The sequence below is a fragment of the Dermacentor albipictus genome, chromosome 3, assembly GCF_038994185.2.
Source record: "Dermacentor albipictus isolate Rhodes 1998 colony chromosome 3, USDA_Dalb.pri_finalv2, whole genome shotgun sequence".
Lineage (NCBI taxonomy): Eukaryota > Metazoa > Arthropoda > Arachnida > Ixodida > Ixodidae > Dermacentor > Dermacentor albipictus.
This window is the reverse complement of record NC_091823.1, coordinates 124936126-124953881: the sequence shown is the minus strand read 5'-3', so window position 1 is coordinate 124953881 and position 17756 is coordinate 124936126. Positions and strand designations below refer to the sequence as shown.

The window sequence follows — 17756 nt, the reverse complement described above, 5'->3', positions numbered from 1 at the left end:
AGGCTACCCTAGTATTTATTATCGCATGAACCGTCAAATCATTGATGTTCATGGTAGGGCTAAGACCTTCACCAAAAACATATTCAGAGGTTTATGTATGAGCAATCTACAAAGTATTTCCCTTAATTCTTTATATTCTCAGTTCATGTAATCCAATCGTTGTGTGTTGTCACAAGGTTGGTATTGTCTACAGTACAAATGCTTATTACTCTACAAACCTGTCACAAGTTCCCTTTATGCATTATATGCGGCATCATTTGTTCAGGAAAGCTAAATCTAGGCAGTTTTTGTTTTCACATGCCACGACGCTACTTAATACTCCCTTGGTTATATTCACTATAAGATAATATTGTTTGTCTCTTTTCCGTTAATTCCAAGGCAATCACGTAGAAGAAAATAATTGTTTCACCCTTGTCTTTTTTTGTAATTAAAGGAATGTTGGCAATCGGTATGTTGGCCACTGTAACGACGAGAACAGTTTTATAGTGCATCTCCATTTCTGAAATCCTACGTGGTATTTATCATTGCTTTCGCAGAGAACTTTTAATATGCTAAGCAGTTATGAGCTAGGTATTGTGATGTCCGCATTTTTCACCACGTAAGCTCACCACAAGAGTTTTAAATGTTTCAGTTGTGTTAATTGCAAAATTTTCACATCATTGTCTGTTACGTAATCTACTAATCTTATACCTCTCCTGCCAGGTTTAAATGCCAGATTTAAACCATGCCTCGTAGTGATTAAACCATATGAATAGTATGGGAACTCCCACATCGGAGCCAGCAGTCGAAGGGTGGAGAACACTGTGACTCCTGAGCGCGAGTGGTGGTTTGAGGCTCGGCTGGGCGCTCATGGAGGCGGCCGGCCAGGACTGGAGCCTGCAGGCGTCTACCCAGGGCGTGGTACGTTCCCACATTGGCGCGTGTAACGTGGCGTCCCGGCTGCATTCCAGGATGGACCGTGATCGTGGGCAAGGCGGGCGGCACCCGTTCCATGGCCAGTAGCGATGCCTGCCTTGCCTGGTGCGTGACAACGTCCATGCTGTGAGCTGCAGTTCTGCCGTTCGCTCGGGAGCATTTCCGCCGGCTCCTCCTCTGCCACCGTGATCGGGTCTGGCATGGCACATGGGGATGGAGCAGTCTCCTGCGCTCTGCTTAAGCTCTAAGACAGGGCACGCAAAGGCAAGCTGTTGAAGAAAACGGCTCGGAAGAACCGCTCGTCAGGTAGCCACGCCGCGAATAAGAGCGGCGCATCGTCCTCGTCCGAGCCCGTGGAGGGCGGAGTCTAGGACTCTGGCGGTGGTTCCTCAGCAAAGGCCGGCAGCAGCGGCAGCGAACACGACGATAACGACTATACCGAAAAAAAGCACTTCTACGACGGCTGCGACGAGAACCTGTGAGCGACAGTTACGGCACTGCACTTACCTCTTCCATTTCTTTTTAAAAATCACTTCACACACGAGAACCTCATGGGCGCTAGAAGTCACTTGCCAACGGCAATGGAAGCGGCACCACTCGAGCACCGATCATCACCTGCGATTTTACCCTCCTGTTAATTGTGTGGTGCGGTGCCATGTGGTGTCTGTGCGGTGGACTAGCAGCGAGCGGGCGGCAGCTGCTTCTGGCGACCTGCGGCGTGCACTTGTCAGAACGAGGTCGAGAAAGAAAGCCGCACCAGGTGTGCCTCCGGGAATGGTTTAGGGCCTTCTGGTTCCTGCATGACTTCGACAACTCGGAGGCTTCACTACGTGGTCTGCTGCATTTTCGCGAAGTGTACGTCCGGGAAGTCAGCTAGGTTCAGGGCCTCCGGGTTCCTGGTAGACCTTGCTCACCCGGCCGTTGCCTGCTCCACCGATCCTCGTTCGGTGCAGCAGTCTGCAAGGTTTGCCCGCCGCCGGGGATGTGGCGTCATCCCTGCAAGCCACCGTGGGCCAGTGGCATCATCGCCTTCACAGAGAGAGGGGAAGAATGGAAATCCTACATCGGAGCCAGCAATTGAAAAGTTGGAGGACAAAGTGACTCTTGAGTGCGAATGGTGGTTCGAGGCTCGGCTGAGTGCTCTTGGGTGCGGCCGGCCAGGACTTTGTCATGCTGGCGTGGACCGAGGGACCCCGCCGTTCCCACAATAGGTAAAGAAGCACGGATGTAACGGGGGGTTTGACAGTCAAGAGATAGGTCTGCCAATGATCGTTTTTATGTCATTGTGCTTGTTATAATACTAAATCAGCCTACTACCATTATATCATAACTACTTTTACATGTCGTGAGCGACATACGCCATATCTCCAGCTTCTATTTCGCAATAGAGTTGCTAAAACGAGATATGCTACCTAAGGTTTCGGTATCCCCTATAAATATTTTGAAGTATAAGAAGGCTATGAATATTTTAGAGCGCTAAGTAGCTATCAGCTAGTTAGTAGTAGTAGTAGCTAGAGCAAAACATTAACTGCGAAATGGCAATAAAAATGAATAGAGGAAAACTTCAGCTCATTATTTCGCTGGTTTCTGTGTTATGCCCGTCATCACTCTAACAGAATAAATTGAAATTTCATCACTTCATCGAAACGATATCTTTTATCATTCTACTCCACGCAGTTATGAGCTAGCACATTTTTTCAGCGTCACGTAATGTCGTTGCTCGAAACCATCCGGAACGATAACACATTAGGAAAGAATAGTATTCGCCGTTCCCCAGATACCGAAAAATACTGCACGGCTGTGAAAAAACAGCGCTTTTATATAATCTGCAAAATGTCTCATCCTAACGTTCCCAATATACATTCTGATATAGGTGGAACAGGTCACACATAGGTAGCATAAGAAACTGTAAAGGACGTTTTGTAATTAAAATATGCCTGAAGAGTATTGTGAAATTGTAATTGTTTCGGCACGCATTGCATGGCAGTGATGAGTTTTGGTCAATTCCATGGCTTTCAAGATCTACAACGACACGCTGTAACTTTTTTCGCGCGACTCTCAGAACTGAAGTGTATATGAAGCTTAAATACAAAGCATGTTTCCGTTTTTCTAGTATGTTGTACCGTTATGCTGTCGGTAATTGGATGCCTTCTTCCTCGCTCATGCATCTCACAAAGCAAAGAACTTCAAGTAACATTATTTATATGATAACCCGAAGTATTTTTGTCAATGGATTTGCACGATTTCGAGTTAATGATGAGGCGAACATTACTGCCCTATGCGCCGTGACGTTCGAGCGAACGCATATCTGAAGCATTGGTAATGGAAACGATTGTTAGGTTGCACGCCGATGGCTGGTAGGCCATGTGACAAGGTATATAGGAGTGGAGCTACTTCGTGCAGTCATTGACGGAGTGCTACTGTGCCTACGCGATTATTTTTATAACAGATAACGTGGGCTTTAGCTTTCCAATGCATTATGGAATTTTATGGGCTGTAATTTATTGCGATGCTCGGGTCGCATATAAACGTTCGTCTCCAACAGCACGAAGCTAGTTGCACTAAGAAAGGCGCTGCGTGAATATTACAAAATATGGCCTTGTAGTCGAACCAGTATGCACGCGATGTTGTTGATACGCCATTGGCGGAACTTCATATTATAACAGGTGACAAATCGAAGCATCTGAACACCTTATGCAATAAAAAATAGATAAAGTGCAGAGCACGCTTTAGCACTATATTTCAGATTTGACTAAGAACGAATATGAAAACAGTTCACAATACTGGACTTGTCAGTACACTAAACTATCGCGTGAAGTGTGTTTGTGAACGGATAAATTCTTAGATATAAGTTTGGTTTTTGCGCATTTGGTGTTCAGTGTTTCAGCTTTGTAGTTGGTGTTCTGAATGCTGTGGTGCGTCTCGTGACCCTCTGCTGGACAAGAACTCGAACATGCGTTTGCAGCAGGACATCATGTTGAGAAATCGTCGTGTCGTATTGCTATTCGAATCAAATGAATAAGCCATCGCTTATGCTGTCAGCAACTTCTGCAATAGCTTGTTCTTAAGTAACTTAGTTAATAATTCGTGAAGCCACTTTAGTAGAACGGAAAGTTGCGTGAGTTGGTACGAATTCTTTATTTGTAGATTTGTTCACGCACAATCAAGAAAGCCATACAAGAAAGAAAAGCGTTTCACATAAAGAAGGGTGCAGAGAGCGATGTTAGCCAGCCTTAAGTGGAACTTTTTGATAAAGGTGAGACATCTTGAAAACGCCCTTTTCCTTTACCGATTCGGCCTCTTCTGCTCTGCGTGTGCTACATATAGCATTTTTTGCCAGTGTGTACTTTTTCGTGTTCCTTTTTCTTTAGGCTGCCCCTGATTTGTTGCGCTTATTTTTAAATGAAGTTTTAGTTAGCTGCATTGGTGTTCACTTCCACCTTTCTTTCGTGGTTTTGTTGATTGTGAGCACTGAATTGGGCAACCAATGAAGCCAGTGCAACATAATCAATAGAAACCAAAGAACCGAGGCGTGCGGTCCACTGTATTTTACGTTTGTATTTATTGTGCTACAATGGATTCATCTAATACTCCTGCAACAGTGGAAGTGTTGCTCTTGTAGATTTTCAAGACTTTCTTGATTTTATTGCCAGCGTTTTCCGTCACCGATAAACGCAGCGGATATGAGACACCGTGTAACGGTTTCACTTTAGTTTCTGTCACTAAGTCTTCTTTACCTCAAAATCCAAGGTTTTCTTCATTCTGCATCCACCATGTTTTAAGACCGTATTTTAAGTGATCTTTCCTTTGTTTATGTCCAGTACACGGTTTTAGATGTTGTCGTGGCATATCTAGGAGCACGCGGAAAAAAGACAACCCGATGTTGGCCCTGCAGGCATGACGAAGAAGTGTGGAGCACTGTTGCGTGCCGATTATCTGTGTTGTTCGGCCTTCAAAGAAAGCCGGTTGTTGCTGGACGCCCGGTCCAGAGAACCACAAACCAATTCCTACATGATTCTCGGACATCAAAGACCAACACTCTTGGCGCGCCAACCGGTCCACGGAAGCAGAAGTGGATGATTACTCCAGGGAGCTAAACGAGATGGGTCACTGTTCTATGCCACATGATGAAGATTTTAAAGTTTAGAGGGCCTGTGCTTTTGCAGGGTAAGCAGTCCAGGGAACCAGGTGACGTAGACGCTGTCCCAGGCCACTGCCATGACGGCTTTGCTATAGCTTTGCTGTCGGGGATGACAGCAGCAGCTGGAGTTACTACGTGGCTATACGCAATACCATGGCTATCATCAGAGTGGCTGCAAGCCACACCATGCTTTGGATAGACCCATGGCACCGTCGTCCGCAAGCCAGTCAACAATTCAGAATAAGCACATCGGCCTCAATGCGTGAGCGGGTCCCACAGCAAAGGAACGCATGGCGAGAGATCATTCATATTGAGATAGACATTGTAGTTATCAGCCATAGGCCTGTATGTGGTTACTATAGTTCCTATAAGTATCCATCTCATCAAATGCCTGTATGTTGTGAATATATTATGCCTGGTGCTTTCAATCATGCCTCGATTATGTTCCTTGGTGAGTGGTGCTAGGCTGAAGTGCTCTTGTTCCATCACAGATACAAATAATGTGGCAGGAGGTCATGCAAAGTGTATTAAAATTTTTTAAATAAATATGCGAAACACATATGGCAAATACGGGTGCCAATTGTGAAGTTTTCGGAAAGGTAGAACATTGTGCTCTAAATAAACATGAAAGTTCCTGACAGTACATTTTTTCCCAGTTTGCGCTCTTGTGGAACTGCTTAATAGGATTTCCTCCGGTTTCGACGTTCCTTCAACGGAGGGTTCGAATATTTTCTTTTCAATGCAATATTGCATTCCTTCTTCAGGAATGCTATTTATTTCCCTTGAAAATAAATATGCACTTTGCGATTTGGCCCTTCAGGGCATTTTGTGTTAAACTCCACGGTCCGCCACCCACTAGTTAGCCACCATATCTACAAGAAAAGCCCAGGCGTTTAGTAAGCTACTTCAAAAGATGTGCTTTAAACAACTTACTCTGGCTCCAGCATCCCAATTTCCGACTTTTGCGTACATTTTTCTCCATTGACCTTTCCCTTGCGTTCCTCTAATGGCGCCAAGAAGCGTCAAGGAACGTTGCTGGTTGTTGTTCCCCGGAGGTGGACGCACCCCGAACATTAGCCATGCTGTAGCTGCAAATACAAACAACTATACTCAGGTTCTGTAGGCAGTCTTCCGTAATAAAAATATTACGTTGTGCCTTTGTTGCATGTTTTTAGTTGTAATGCATAGTGAATAAATATACGGATATACGTATATACGCTCCGCATAATGGGCGGTGGTGTACTTCTAGCAAACAGAAACAGCGCTTTGCTGCAGAAACACTGTGGTTGTTATAGGTCAACACAAGAATTTGCCGCTTGTAACTACAACTTGGTTGTTAATACAGCCAGGAGGGTTGAATACACATTGTGCTATGTTGATGCATTAAGGCCAAACAGTGAAGCGCAGTACTAGGAGCTTCTTTAGAGCATGTAAGCAACTAATTCAGTCAAACTTTCATTGGTGTTCTTCATTAGAGTGCAGCTTCGAAAAAGAAAATTACTCTGGAACTACTATGAAAGGCTTAATTTCGAAGATATTCCACCCGTCAGTTTGGAAGGCAGACTAGCTGTCAAGTCATAGGCAGGGAACCTCTGCTCATATCAGCATACTGTTTACTCATACGTGAGCGCTGCATTATAAAGTTCCCCTGTAACACATATTCATATTGTGCACGAAAATTGGGCCTTAACGGCATAGTCACATGCAACCAATGATACGAAAACTTTTGTACTAAGACATGACTTTCTGAAAGGCTCAACAAGGCAAACTATGCATACTGCAGGTAGAACTTAAGTTTTGTTTTACCTCTTTGGTTTGCTTGCATGAATCACAGGGGTCAAGAGGCTTGAAAAATTCCGCTAGGTATACCTCATGAACAGCTTCACTTCAAACGTGCACATGCAAAAATCTTCTGAGCGTGACACATACTTACATCTATTTGGAAGGTAAGCATAGAATGTAACCATGCAGGAGTGGGCGATTTGTCCCAGCTTAGGTGTAGCCAAACCCTTCATTTGGGCTTTTGGAACTTCTGCGATAAAAAAAAATAAATACATAGTTTTAAAACAAAGCACTTGCGCTAGTTTCTTTCATTCAAATACTGCACAAAAACAAATCGCAACAAAACTTATATGCTTTTTGCACATTTTTCGCTAACATACTTTATTCCTGGTTCAGGACTTGCGTGCTGGCTTCGGGGGCTACTTCGCTTTGATGGCGCCCGCCGTCTGTTTGTCCAGTTCGACACACTCAGTATGTTCAGCACATGAGCGCGCAGTGTGACAGCACTGCCAGAACGCGAGCTCGTACTTTCGCTTCGCGCCTTCAAAGGAACAAGAAACAAAAACATGTTTGTTTATAATTCGGCAACCGTATTACTGACGCCGCACCGCCTTCATGTTCTCGATGCAAAAATGTATTAGTTGAATAGTCTATGTCGAATATTTGGGTAGAAAAATTTCATCAAGTATGAGTGCGCGCTCAATGTGCACCCTGAGGCAAGTTTCTTCGGATTATGTACGTCTTACTGTGGGCATTATTTTTTTCCTCTTTCGCACACAGCTACGACGAATTTAGCAGATGTTAACAGCCTACCACAGCATTAGATTTGTACGTAATCACTTGAACCAGCTTACGCACTGCAGAAAACTTGTCTGCTTCATGCTCTCAACATCTCAAGTAATGTCTTCCGTGCGAAGAACAATTAAAGAACAGCATGGTTGCTTGCAAGTAAGCGCGCACGTCAAAATAAAGCACTAAATAAAGAAGCTGAAATTATTCCTAGTCTAAGACACTCCGATAGGAATTGTAAGAAAACCGCTAAGACAGTATAAATGACAATTAGAATCGCCGAGGACAGCGAAGGAAGATGCATTTGTGGTGGCAGCTCTACTGGGACAAGGACCGAAGGAAGTAAAAACAGGATATGAGATCTCAACAATGCTGCCGCCAGATTATGAACGTTCATCAATCGCCCACTTTTCTATGCTGAAGCTAAGGAACGCATTAAAGAGGAAATATTTCCGACAACTTCAAGGCTAGTAGTTCTTGTTTTTAGAATAGACTTAGGTGCTTGAGAGACTAATGACTACAGTCATATGATTGGCACCGTAGACGATATTTGGCGCCGCCATATACAAGCGAAGTAAAGAGTAAAATACATTTTAAACTGTATAATTATCTTGAAACCAAAGCAGACGCGGCATGAACACATACTGGCTCTATGAGTGCACGAATTGACGTGCCTCCATGGGGAGGTCACCATGTTGCAGCTACAGGTGATCAAGAGCAAGTTTGAGGGTTGGTTTTAAAGCGCCTTAGAATTTATCTGTTTAGGAGTGTATGGAATCACGTACGTTTCCGTATAGAGCAATGTGATGGCTGTCACTACCTCGATATAAAGGTGTAGTCTGTGATAATATATCCTAGTGATCTATCTACAAATGGTGCACACTGTAGGAATTCATTTTAAACGGTATGAGCGAAACATCGCATTGTTCCGAACGCAGTATTGCCTAGTGGCTGTTAGAGTCCAAGCAAAGGCTAGAATCAAGAGATACGTGCGAAATGTACCTTACCTGGGTTAAGCAGCGAATAGGCTGCATAGGCTCCTTGCACATTTGATCTACTGTCTGTGGACGGGAAGCCTTTTTTCCTCTTGCCATCTTCCGCTTTTGTCCAGTTCCAACCAAAGCGCGCGCCCGAGTCCTCATTCTCCAGGCCGCACAAGTCCGTTGTAAACGAGCAAGACCCTGGAGATTATGGACATATAACTCACGGGCTTAATGAAATAAATCGCCATGAGTGGCTAATATGCAGTAGAGATGTGAATCGGCATAATACACTGTTGCATTTGATTTGGTGCTTGGAGCGCAAAAATATAATGTAAAATTAAAAGACAAATGGTCATGCCTGCCAGTATTCCAGACCCTCTTATGAACATTTATAGTGATGAGAGCTTAGCTAAAGATTGGTCAATAGTACATATATATATATATATATATATATATATATATATATATATATATATATATATATATATATATACCATTTCTGTAGAAAGAGAACGCAGCAATTTTCTTTAACATACGGAAAAAAGACACCAAAATAGCACAGGTCCTCAGAACGCACATTCCCGGCGCTTTCATTTCATAGCCAGACGTCTTTGAAATAAAATACAGCTTTTGTTTCCTTTTATATATTCCCTCATATTTGTTTTTCATACGTGAAACCTTGAGTTCCTTAAGGGAATATTTACATTCCGGTCTGCTTTGCTTCTTACCGTGAAAAAGAAGCTTTCATTTATTTATCTCTTAAAAAGCAGATACAAGATATTTAAGCAAACTTCGCCTAAATATATGACGTGAAGCTCTCTAATTATGCTCAATCCATAAAGACGTTTGCGCCCTGTTTGGGGGTGGAGGGGTCAATGAGATCATCTTTCATCTGAACCCGCCAAAGATCTTGAAGAAATGGGGTAGAGTGGCTGGTGTTAAGTCTTGGAGTGTCACCGCACAACACGCTTGGTTGACTCCGCCTACTCAGAACCTCTCACCTTCCAGCCCTCTTGTCGTACTTCTTTCGCATCGCTATATGATGATGGAAAGTCCTACAGCCCAGTTAACTTTGAGTGGGATGTCATGCTGTACAGGGTCAATGACGGCGTAAAAACTCAATTTGACCTGCAGGCCACCAGCGTTAAACAGTGCTTCCTTTACCTCTGGCGTTCGCAGCTTGATAACAGACACTGCGTATTTTGGAAGGGCCCTCTACCGGCCACGTCTTCCATACCACCGAGCTCTGACAACGGGACACGGAAATCTTCCAGACGGTGTGGCCCTCCGGCAACGTCACAGTGACGAAACATTGAGTAGGAAAACATTGAGGAAAACATTGAGGAGCCATTCCATTCCGTCAAGATTGATGACCAGCGAAACTAGCATATCACTCAGGGTTGCACAAGGGGACAGCTGTTAATTTTCTTCATTTGATAATGGTACTGACGATTGCTTTATGATTACCGCGATATACACTGATTGGTTCGCTTTCAATGTTAAATTCTTGGCCAAAATGGAATCTATACACGAACGCTATTGAGTAGTTGAGTGGCTTGCATTGTTGTGGCACTTCAAACCAAACTCTTCTAACACCAAACTGAATCAACTATTTCTTGTCTGGTTTTGAAGTGCCGATATTGAAGTCTCCAACAATGCTCACAGGTGTAGTGTCATCATGGCTAACGAATGAAAACTGCGTGGACATGAACTTCTCGTTATCACACCTGTACATGCCCGGAGATATATACACAGTGGACACCACAATTACATCTTTTGTTTGTACGGCACAGACATCCCCACAGTAGATGGCGTTGTCTTCTTGCGAGTCAAGGGTGTATGGTTGTACATACGTTTAGTCCGTTGCGTATATGGCAATGCCTCCTTCTCATCAATTCGTGTGCTCGCCACAAACGATTACAGTGCACCCATCGGCTTTAAACAATGCATCTTGATTTATTTATTTCATTTTTACTGTGTTTGTTATTATTATTAGGGGCGGAGGGCTTGACGCCTGCTCCACAACCGTTGCGAGTCGGCTCGCTAATCAATCGCGGATCGGGCCACGTTCACCTGTTTTTGTTGTTAACGCACAAACATGAAAAATATATGGAACAAGTTCACTGTGTATGCATACATGTGCATATGTATGTATACATACACATCGCTTCTCTGTAAAACAACCAATCCTTCATAGTTTCTCCTGATGGCAAAGTCGGCAGTACATGCCGACAACCCGGCAGGGCGACAGAACACCTGTTACCAAGGCCATACGCGGCCACTAAAACTGCCCTTGCAGAGCTCGACACCTTGCGTCCGAATGCGCCAGTGCACACAGGTACAGTTAGTAGACTACCACACTGTGAATATAACTGAACCATGCGAATATGTAGTATCGGCGACGCAACGCAGATGTCAAAAAACATTTTATATGAAGGCTCTGCTCAAAACTTTGGTAGTTGTGTAATTAAAGACATCGCTAGGACCAAATGTAGAGCAGGCTTAGAGCCTTGTAGACGTAAGCAAAATGCTGCATGTGCCAAAATTTTCAACCCCGATGCGTGTGTGTGTTTGCGGGATGTGCCTTCGTTGGAACGTTCCTTCAGCGACCGACATGCCGCCAATATCTGATGGCTTACGTGCTTCGCGTCGCACAACATGGACACATAAGCAACCAATGAGGTGACAAGATTGATAAGGTATGATAAGGGGCTCTATGAGTCTTATCACAGTTGAGCCTGGCTCCACTGGGATGGATAAGGTGCCAAAATGGGTTAAGGACTTATAATGGTCCAATTCTGATACGATTCTGATAAGGTTGACAAGGACCAATAAGTACCGATAAAGGTCGGATCAAGTCCGATAAGGTTGATAAGGACAGATCAAGGCTCAAAAATGGGATATATTGCGATAACGTTGGTAACGATTGACAAGGATGGATGAGCATCGGATCGATTGCGATAATTTGGTACCGACCAATAAGGGTTGAATAGCCTCGGATCGAGTATGATAATGTTGTTAACAACCTAAAAATGTTGATAAAGGTCGGATCTGGTCCGATAAGGCTAATAAAGACTCAGAAGGGTTGATAAGGGTTTATACTGGTCGGGTCAAATATCATGACATGGCTAATAACACCGGTCAGCGTGGAGATGAGCTAGTGGCACAATACGCATACTTAGGCAACACCCAGATGAGTATCTGGGTGAATTTTTATCCGTCCTTGCTGTAGAATGTTCAAGTCTATATCGCGCTAACGATGAATCAACCTTTTTTGTGTGTCAGTGCTATGCCTGTGTTTGTCATCCTCGAGACTTCCAGTGTATGCGCTATTCTAAATATCTTAAACTATTACATATGAAGGTGGACAATAAAACCTGATCTCGCTATCTATCTCTCTCTCTCTCTCTCTCTCTCTATATATATATATATATATATATATATATATATATATATATATATATATATATATATATATATATATATATATATATATTACTGATAGCATAAGACAACAAACAACACCATCATGGATATGGCGTAGGCCAAAAGCAAATGTGTGTTGGCTTCTTACAACACGACTATACATACATTATGAATTTTGATTCAGCTAGTGATCAATCCATAAAGTAAAATATCGAAGGCGATTGCATAGAGGTATCTGTGACAGGCTTTCTTTTTTAAATGCAAGAACAGGTGGTAAATTATTAACTGCTTAAGTAAAACAAAGCATAAATAATTATAGTGAAATGATTGATAACGGCTACTCATAAATGACATATTGCATATATGTAAGTCATATATAACAGAGAATCCTTAAACATTCGATACAAGCATATTTCACGGAATGATTTGACATTTTTGCAGTGCGCTGACATAGGCTTAATGCTTTCCATGCAACCTCTAAGCTCTCTATTGAGCAGTCCTTATGAACGGAGCTTAGAGTAAATTTTCACTCACCGCATCGAGATTCGTCAGCTCCGTTGGAACAGTCCTCCTTGAAATCGCACACTTTCGACTTTGCAATGCATTCTTTGATACCGGTACATTGGAATTCCTTTTCACCGCATGTAAATGGTGGCGTGGTTGGTACCGGGGTCTCTGGTAAACCTGTTACAATCCGGGGGGACATTTTGAAAGAAACAATATAGAAGTGCAAACACTGCCTCTGCATTTTACAGCAGCTGTCGAATTACATGTATCTGCGTATGTACAGCACAAGTGGATATTGATGAGACGGAAGAAGTGAATAAAAAGGAAACAGGCCCGCTAGCCAGATTGATGACGACGCTAACCAGCTTAATTTACCGGCCCTAAAATCTAGAGCTTCCAATCTATTTTCATGCCAATTGTAAGGTCTTCAGCTCACTCAAAATTATAGACATACTAACGGTGGCGAATGTGCTTTGTCCTACACAATTCTTAAGACCTAAATGATGATACATTTATGTTTGTTGTTTATATTGTAGTGCCGGTTGAAGGGCCTCGTTAAGAGCAGCATCACAGATCAAATCCAGATTTCGAGATTCTGTTGCGTCGGGTTGGTGATCCCTCGAGAAATATCTGTATCCACAAATAACAGCGCTTTAAGACGGGGACTCAAGATAGGCACAGAATGCACATTGCCCTTAAAGGGACACTAAAAAAGGTTACTATTAGGTCAACGTGGACTGTTGAAATACCATCACAGAAACCTCGAAACGCTTGTTTCGTGCCAAGGAGAGACTTATTTTAAGAGAAAATGCGTTCTGAAGCGTCCGCGTACCTCTAGCGCAGTTCAAATCGCCCGCCCTCCGATCGAGGAATACTGACATCATGGTCTCATAGTGACGTTGCGCCATCGGTGAGTAGAACGGCGTCCGCAGACGGCGCTACGGCTTTTCTGCGCAAAACGCAAACGCGCGGCCAGAAACAGAGCCAAGACAGAGCCGACAGCAGAGCGAAAGCGGGAGTATGGTGGCTAGCGGAAGGAGAAACGAATTACCTCCCACATTACGTCCCACGGCACACGGAGAGTCCGTTTTCGTTAAACTATAGGCTGCGGCGAGCTCGCAGCGTGGTCGGCGTGGTCTGTGAGCCTTTTCGCACCCGCAACAGGGCATAAAAAAGTGCGCATTGACGCAAAACTCGGCCTAGAAACGTGCTTCGCCACAGCCAGGGCTCAATACTACCCAAGCTGGCATGACCCAGATGTCGTTTCCCGCACCACCACCAGGTGCCGCTACTATACCTCAAACTCCAGCGCAAGACGCCCATAAGCTGGTACTTCATTCTATGACGCAAACTTCGACGCTCGTCGCAATGGACCCCGACACCGACAGATTGGCTCGCGACGCTTATAGACATCTTAGTTGAAATCAAGAAAAAGAAATGGACATGGGCAGGACATGTAATGAGGAGGGAGGATAACCGATGGTCATTAAGGGTTACGGACTGGATCCCAAGGGAAGGGAAGCGCAGCAGGGGGCGGCAGAAAGTTAGGTGGGCGGATGAGATTAAGAAGTTTGCAGGGACGGCATGGCCACAATTAGTACATGACCGGGGTTGTTGGAGAAGTATGGGAGAGGTCTTTGCCCTGCAGTGGGCGTAACCAGGCTGATGATGATGATGATTATGATGATGGTGAGCTCAACTTCAGCGATTTGAGCACCGACGAGCGCGACCTGCTGCTGAGGGCTCGCACTGCCGGCGTCGTTGCGTACTACGACGGCGGCCTCGACACCGGCTCTCCGGAGCGGGAAAGCAACGAGGGCTTCCCACGACATCACATGGACGTGGCATTCTCGCTGCTTGTTCCAAATGAAAGTTTCGCGAGCCAGCAGAACCCTCACAGCACGACGCGATATCGAAAGTACTGAAACTCCAAAGCGTGCGCGGCGCAGAGTCGAGTGCGCAGAGTCGAGCGAAAACGAAACCTTTCGAACACCCATATTACTGAAGGGTAACGTCAAAATGTTATTTTTTCTTAGAATCGAATAGACGTAGACAAGTAGCATTTTTTCCGTCTTATATAATTGAATGAAATGATATTTTTAATACGAATAGTTTAGTATTAGTAACACAAATTATGAGGAGTCCTTTCGTCATCGTGTTAGTACCGGAATGTCGCTGGCGGGTCTCAAATCGTGTCATGCATTTACCTCAATTTTTCGGTTACTAAAGCTCTGTTCGCGATTAAATTGACACCTTAGACGTTCTAGAACATTGCTCTACCACTTTAACTTGAGTTTCTGGTAACCTTTAGTGTCCCTTTAAATGCGATTTCAGATTAACCGCCTAAATGTTAAGTGCTTCAGCATGCCATCTCTTAAACTGTCCAAGAAAGAAATCAATTTTCTTGAAACTGCATTGAAAGAAGAATGAACTGGGCGTGAGGTCTCTTTTTCTTCTCATCCTTTTGACAAGATGTGCTTTCTTTTCATGGTCTTGTTGGTACAGCTCGAGTGCTCTGTATAAAAGGCTAAGCAAGATAATAAACACGCAGTTGTTAGCGCAGTGTGTGTGTTTGGTTCCTTCCTTGTGTCCCGTCTTTAAGAGCTGTTCTTTCTGTGATAACGTAACAGCTTGCCCGTCAGTCAATCTTTGCATTGTGTATCGAGGTCATGGCTACGCAGTCGCTCTCAGAATTTTTAAAATCTCTCTTATGTCAAGCTTTGTACAGGAAGCGACATTACTATATTGCAAAGCTTGTTCATAATCAAATCCTTTAAAAGGAACTACCATTATCTTTTCAACTAACAATTTTTTCCACTCATCGAAGGTCCTAGACTTCTAAACCCGAGAAAAAATAATCACACAACTCAGAGACCATAAAAAGGTAATAAACTAGCTTTCAGGAGCAAGTTTCGGTTTCGCTTCCCAGTAACATATTATGTCGTGAGGTCACGACACAGTATCTGGGCACGTGGGAGCAGGACACTGCAACGTTTTCATCTCACTCCGGCTCGCTTGGTCGCCCTGCGTGCTGTTACTTATTGTGAGAGCCAATGGTGCACCAAAGCCGACAAACGAGCGCGCCGGGAGCAGTGGGAAAACGTTGCAATATCACGCTTCCGCCCGCCCTCCTACTGTGTTGTGAGGTCATGATTATCCTGGGAAATGAAACTGTAAGCGAAAGTAGAAAAGCTACTATATTGAATTATTAACGGCGCATAATCTTCTAACTACTTTTCCAGGGTGTAGAGGTCCAATACCTTCAAATAAGAAAAACACGATGTTGTCTGTAACGACGTAAGAGAAAGATCGATGTCACTTTAACCTTTTCATATTTAGAATAATATCCGTCCTTTCAGAAAGTTGAAATTAACGCAAGTTATCTCTATCTTAGTTCAATGTCACCAGGTATTTCTTCACAACTGATGCTCGTTTATTTCTCTATTATGTATATCCTGGGAGGGCTTTAAATAGACTGGGCAGATACACAAGTACAATATAGAAAACCATATCAAAAAGGACGATTTCAAATGTAAGCAATGTACAAGAACGTGAAGTTTTGAATCAGGAGCAGTTAATGACGATATGGAAGCGGAACAGAGTAAGTACAGCAAAATTCGAAGACTAAAAACACGGAGTCAGATGTCTGAGTACGTATCAATGTCTGCCAGCAATACTAGGGAAATATATCGGAACAAAATTGAGACATATTAGAGAGTATTTGTCACAGGAAGATAATGCTATCAATACAGACAAACACTGAAATTTCTAGACGCTATGATAACCGCTCGAGATATCAATCTTTCGCTCCCTCCTCTTGAAATTACAAATACCATCGTGGGATTCTAGAGAATAACTGAGTAATTTGAGGTATGCCGATACAATAGTCCTAAAGATGATCTTAAATACGGATTAGATGGGGCCAATCCCCGTTATCTTTCTGGGTGATTTCATCAGATGGGGACTAAGGCTTTCTATCTTTCTGCTAAAGAACAGATATCAGAATAGTAGGCCCGCAAGGAAAAATGAGCGATAAGAAATCGGACACGCAATCGCTCTGAATAAATAATTTCTATAAATATATACCTGTGCCCACAATTCTAACACGAATAGCGCTGTTGAATATCTGCAATTTACAGGTGCAACAAGGTAATATATTCTATGAACGTTTAGCATTAGGGCAGGCGAGTAAAATTGCTATTTCATTTGTAAAAATACCGAATTGTTGATGCAGGCAAACATGAGTGCACAGCGTGATAATTAACTATAAAGGCTGCCTTTCTAGCCCAGCTCCTTTAACATGACGAGCTATGTGCAAAGTAAAAGGCCTGCGCAAGGGCCACGTGGTCGGGCAATGAAGCCCGTTGCACTTGACTTCACGAGTGGAAACATATCTGCGTCGATATCAGACGGAGTGAAAAGAGGTTTGCTCCATGTGCAGCGTCCATGTTTCTTTGTCTGCCTGCGGAGCCACGACGGCGTGCAGAGCACCCGAATGCAATCTAAACAAAAACTCTATTGCGTAATTGTTATTCAATTCTCATTAAGGATTTCTAAGTAAGCATTTTCGCCGTCGGTACTCGGTTCACACTATTGAGTGAACAAAAAGTCGCATAACTCGTTTCACCTCTTATGTTACACCTTTGAAGTCTTAAAGCTAAGTAAATGATGATGACAAAGATGGATTTAATGGAAAACTATAGTTTTTAATGATTCTGAATGAAGCAGCCCAGCGTAGCCGTTCATCGGGCCCGCGGAATCTGTTACCTCCTAATAAAAAGCTTCTCTCGCTCTCTTTCATGGTATAAAATGGAAAGAGATCACTTTCAGCTGGTGTGTTAGCTGTATTTGGGCACAGAAAATCTTAATCCTTTGCCATCCATTGCATTCCGTGTCCATAAGGATTGTCGTTGGGCAAATGATGCAATTGTCAAATCCTCACGAAGTCAAAGTCCGATGGCACACAGTGCTCGAAAGCACTGTGTGCCATCGCACTTTGACATAAAGTATTCGCTGATAAATACACGATGTGTTTCAAGTACTTGCAAATTTTGCGTAAGTTGGTACGTCTGAAAACGGCGAAGGACAGTCTTTGGGCGCTGGCCACGAAGTGCCCACTTCACCAGCGCCCGCCTAGACTATGAAGGAGACCGGTTCCTACTATTCATAGGTCAACAAAGAAGCAGCCTTCCAGTTGAGAGCAGCCACGGCAT

General features: G+C 43.7%; 1 protein-coding gene across 2 annotated transcripts in view; it reads right to left on the bottom strand.

The window, feature by feature from the left end:
- LOC135909444 (MAM and LDL-receptor class A domain-containing protein 1-like) overlaps window positions 1-17756 on the bottom strand; it is a 251164-nt gene that overhangs the window by 50456 nt on the left and 182952 nt on the right. For both annotated transcript variants that reach the window (XM_065441402.2, XM_065441403.2), the window contains exons 44-47: window positions 12571-12720; window positions 8635-8808; window positions 6990-7088; window positions 5990-6144 (exon numbers count right to left, since the gene is read on the bottom strand). In XM_065441402.2, coding sequence (XP_065297474.2) covers window positions 5990-6144; window positions 6990-7088; window positions 8635-8808; window positions 12571-12720 — 578 coding nt within the window. The remainder of the gene's footprint in view (window positions 1-5989; window positions 6145-6989; window positions 7089-8634; window positions 8809-12570; window positions 12721-17756) is intronic.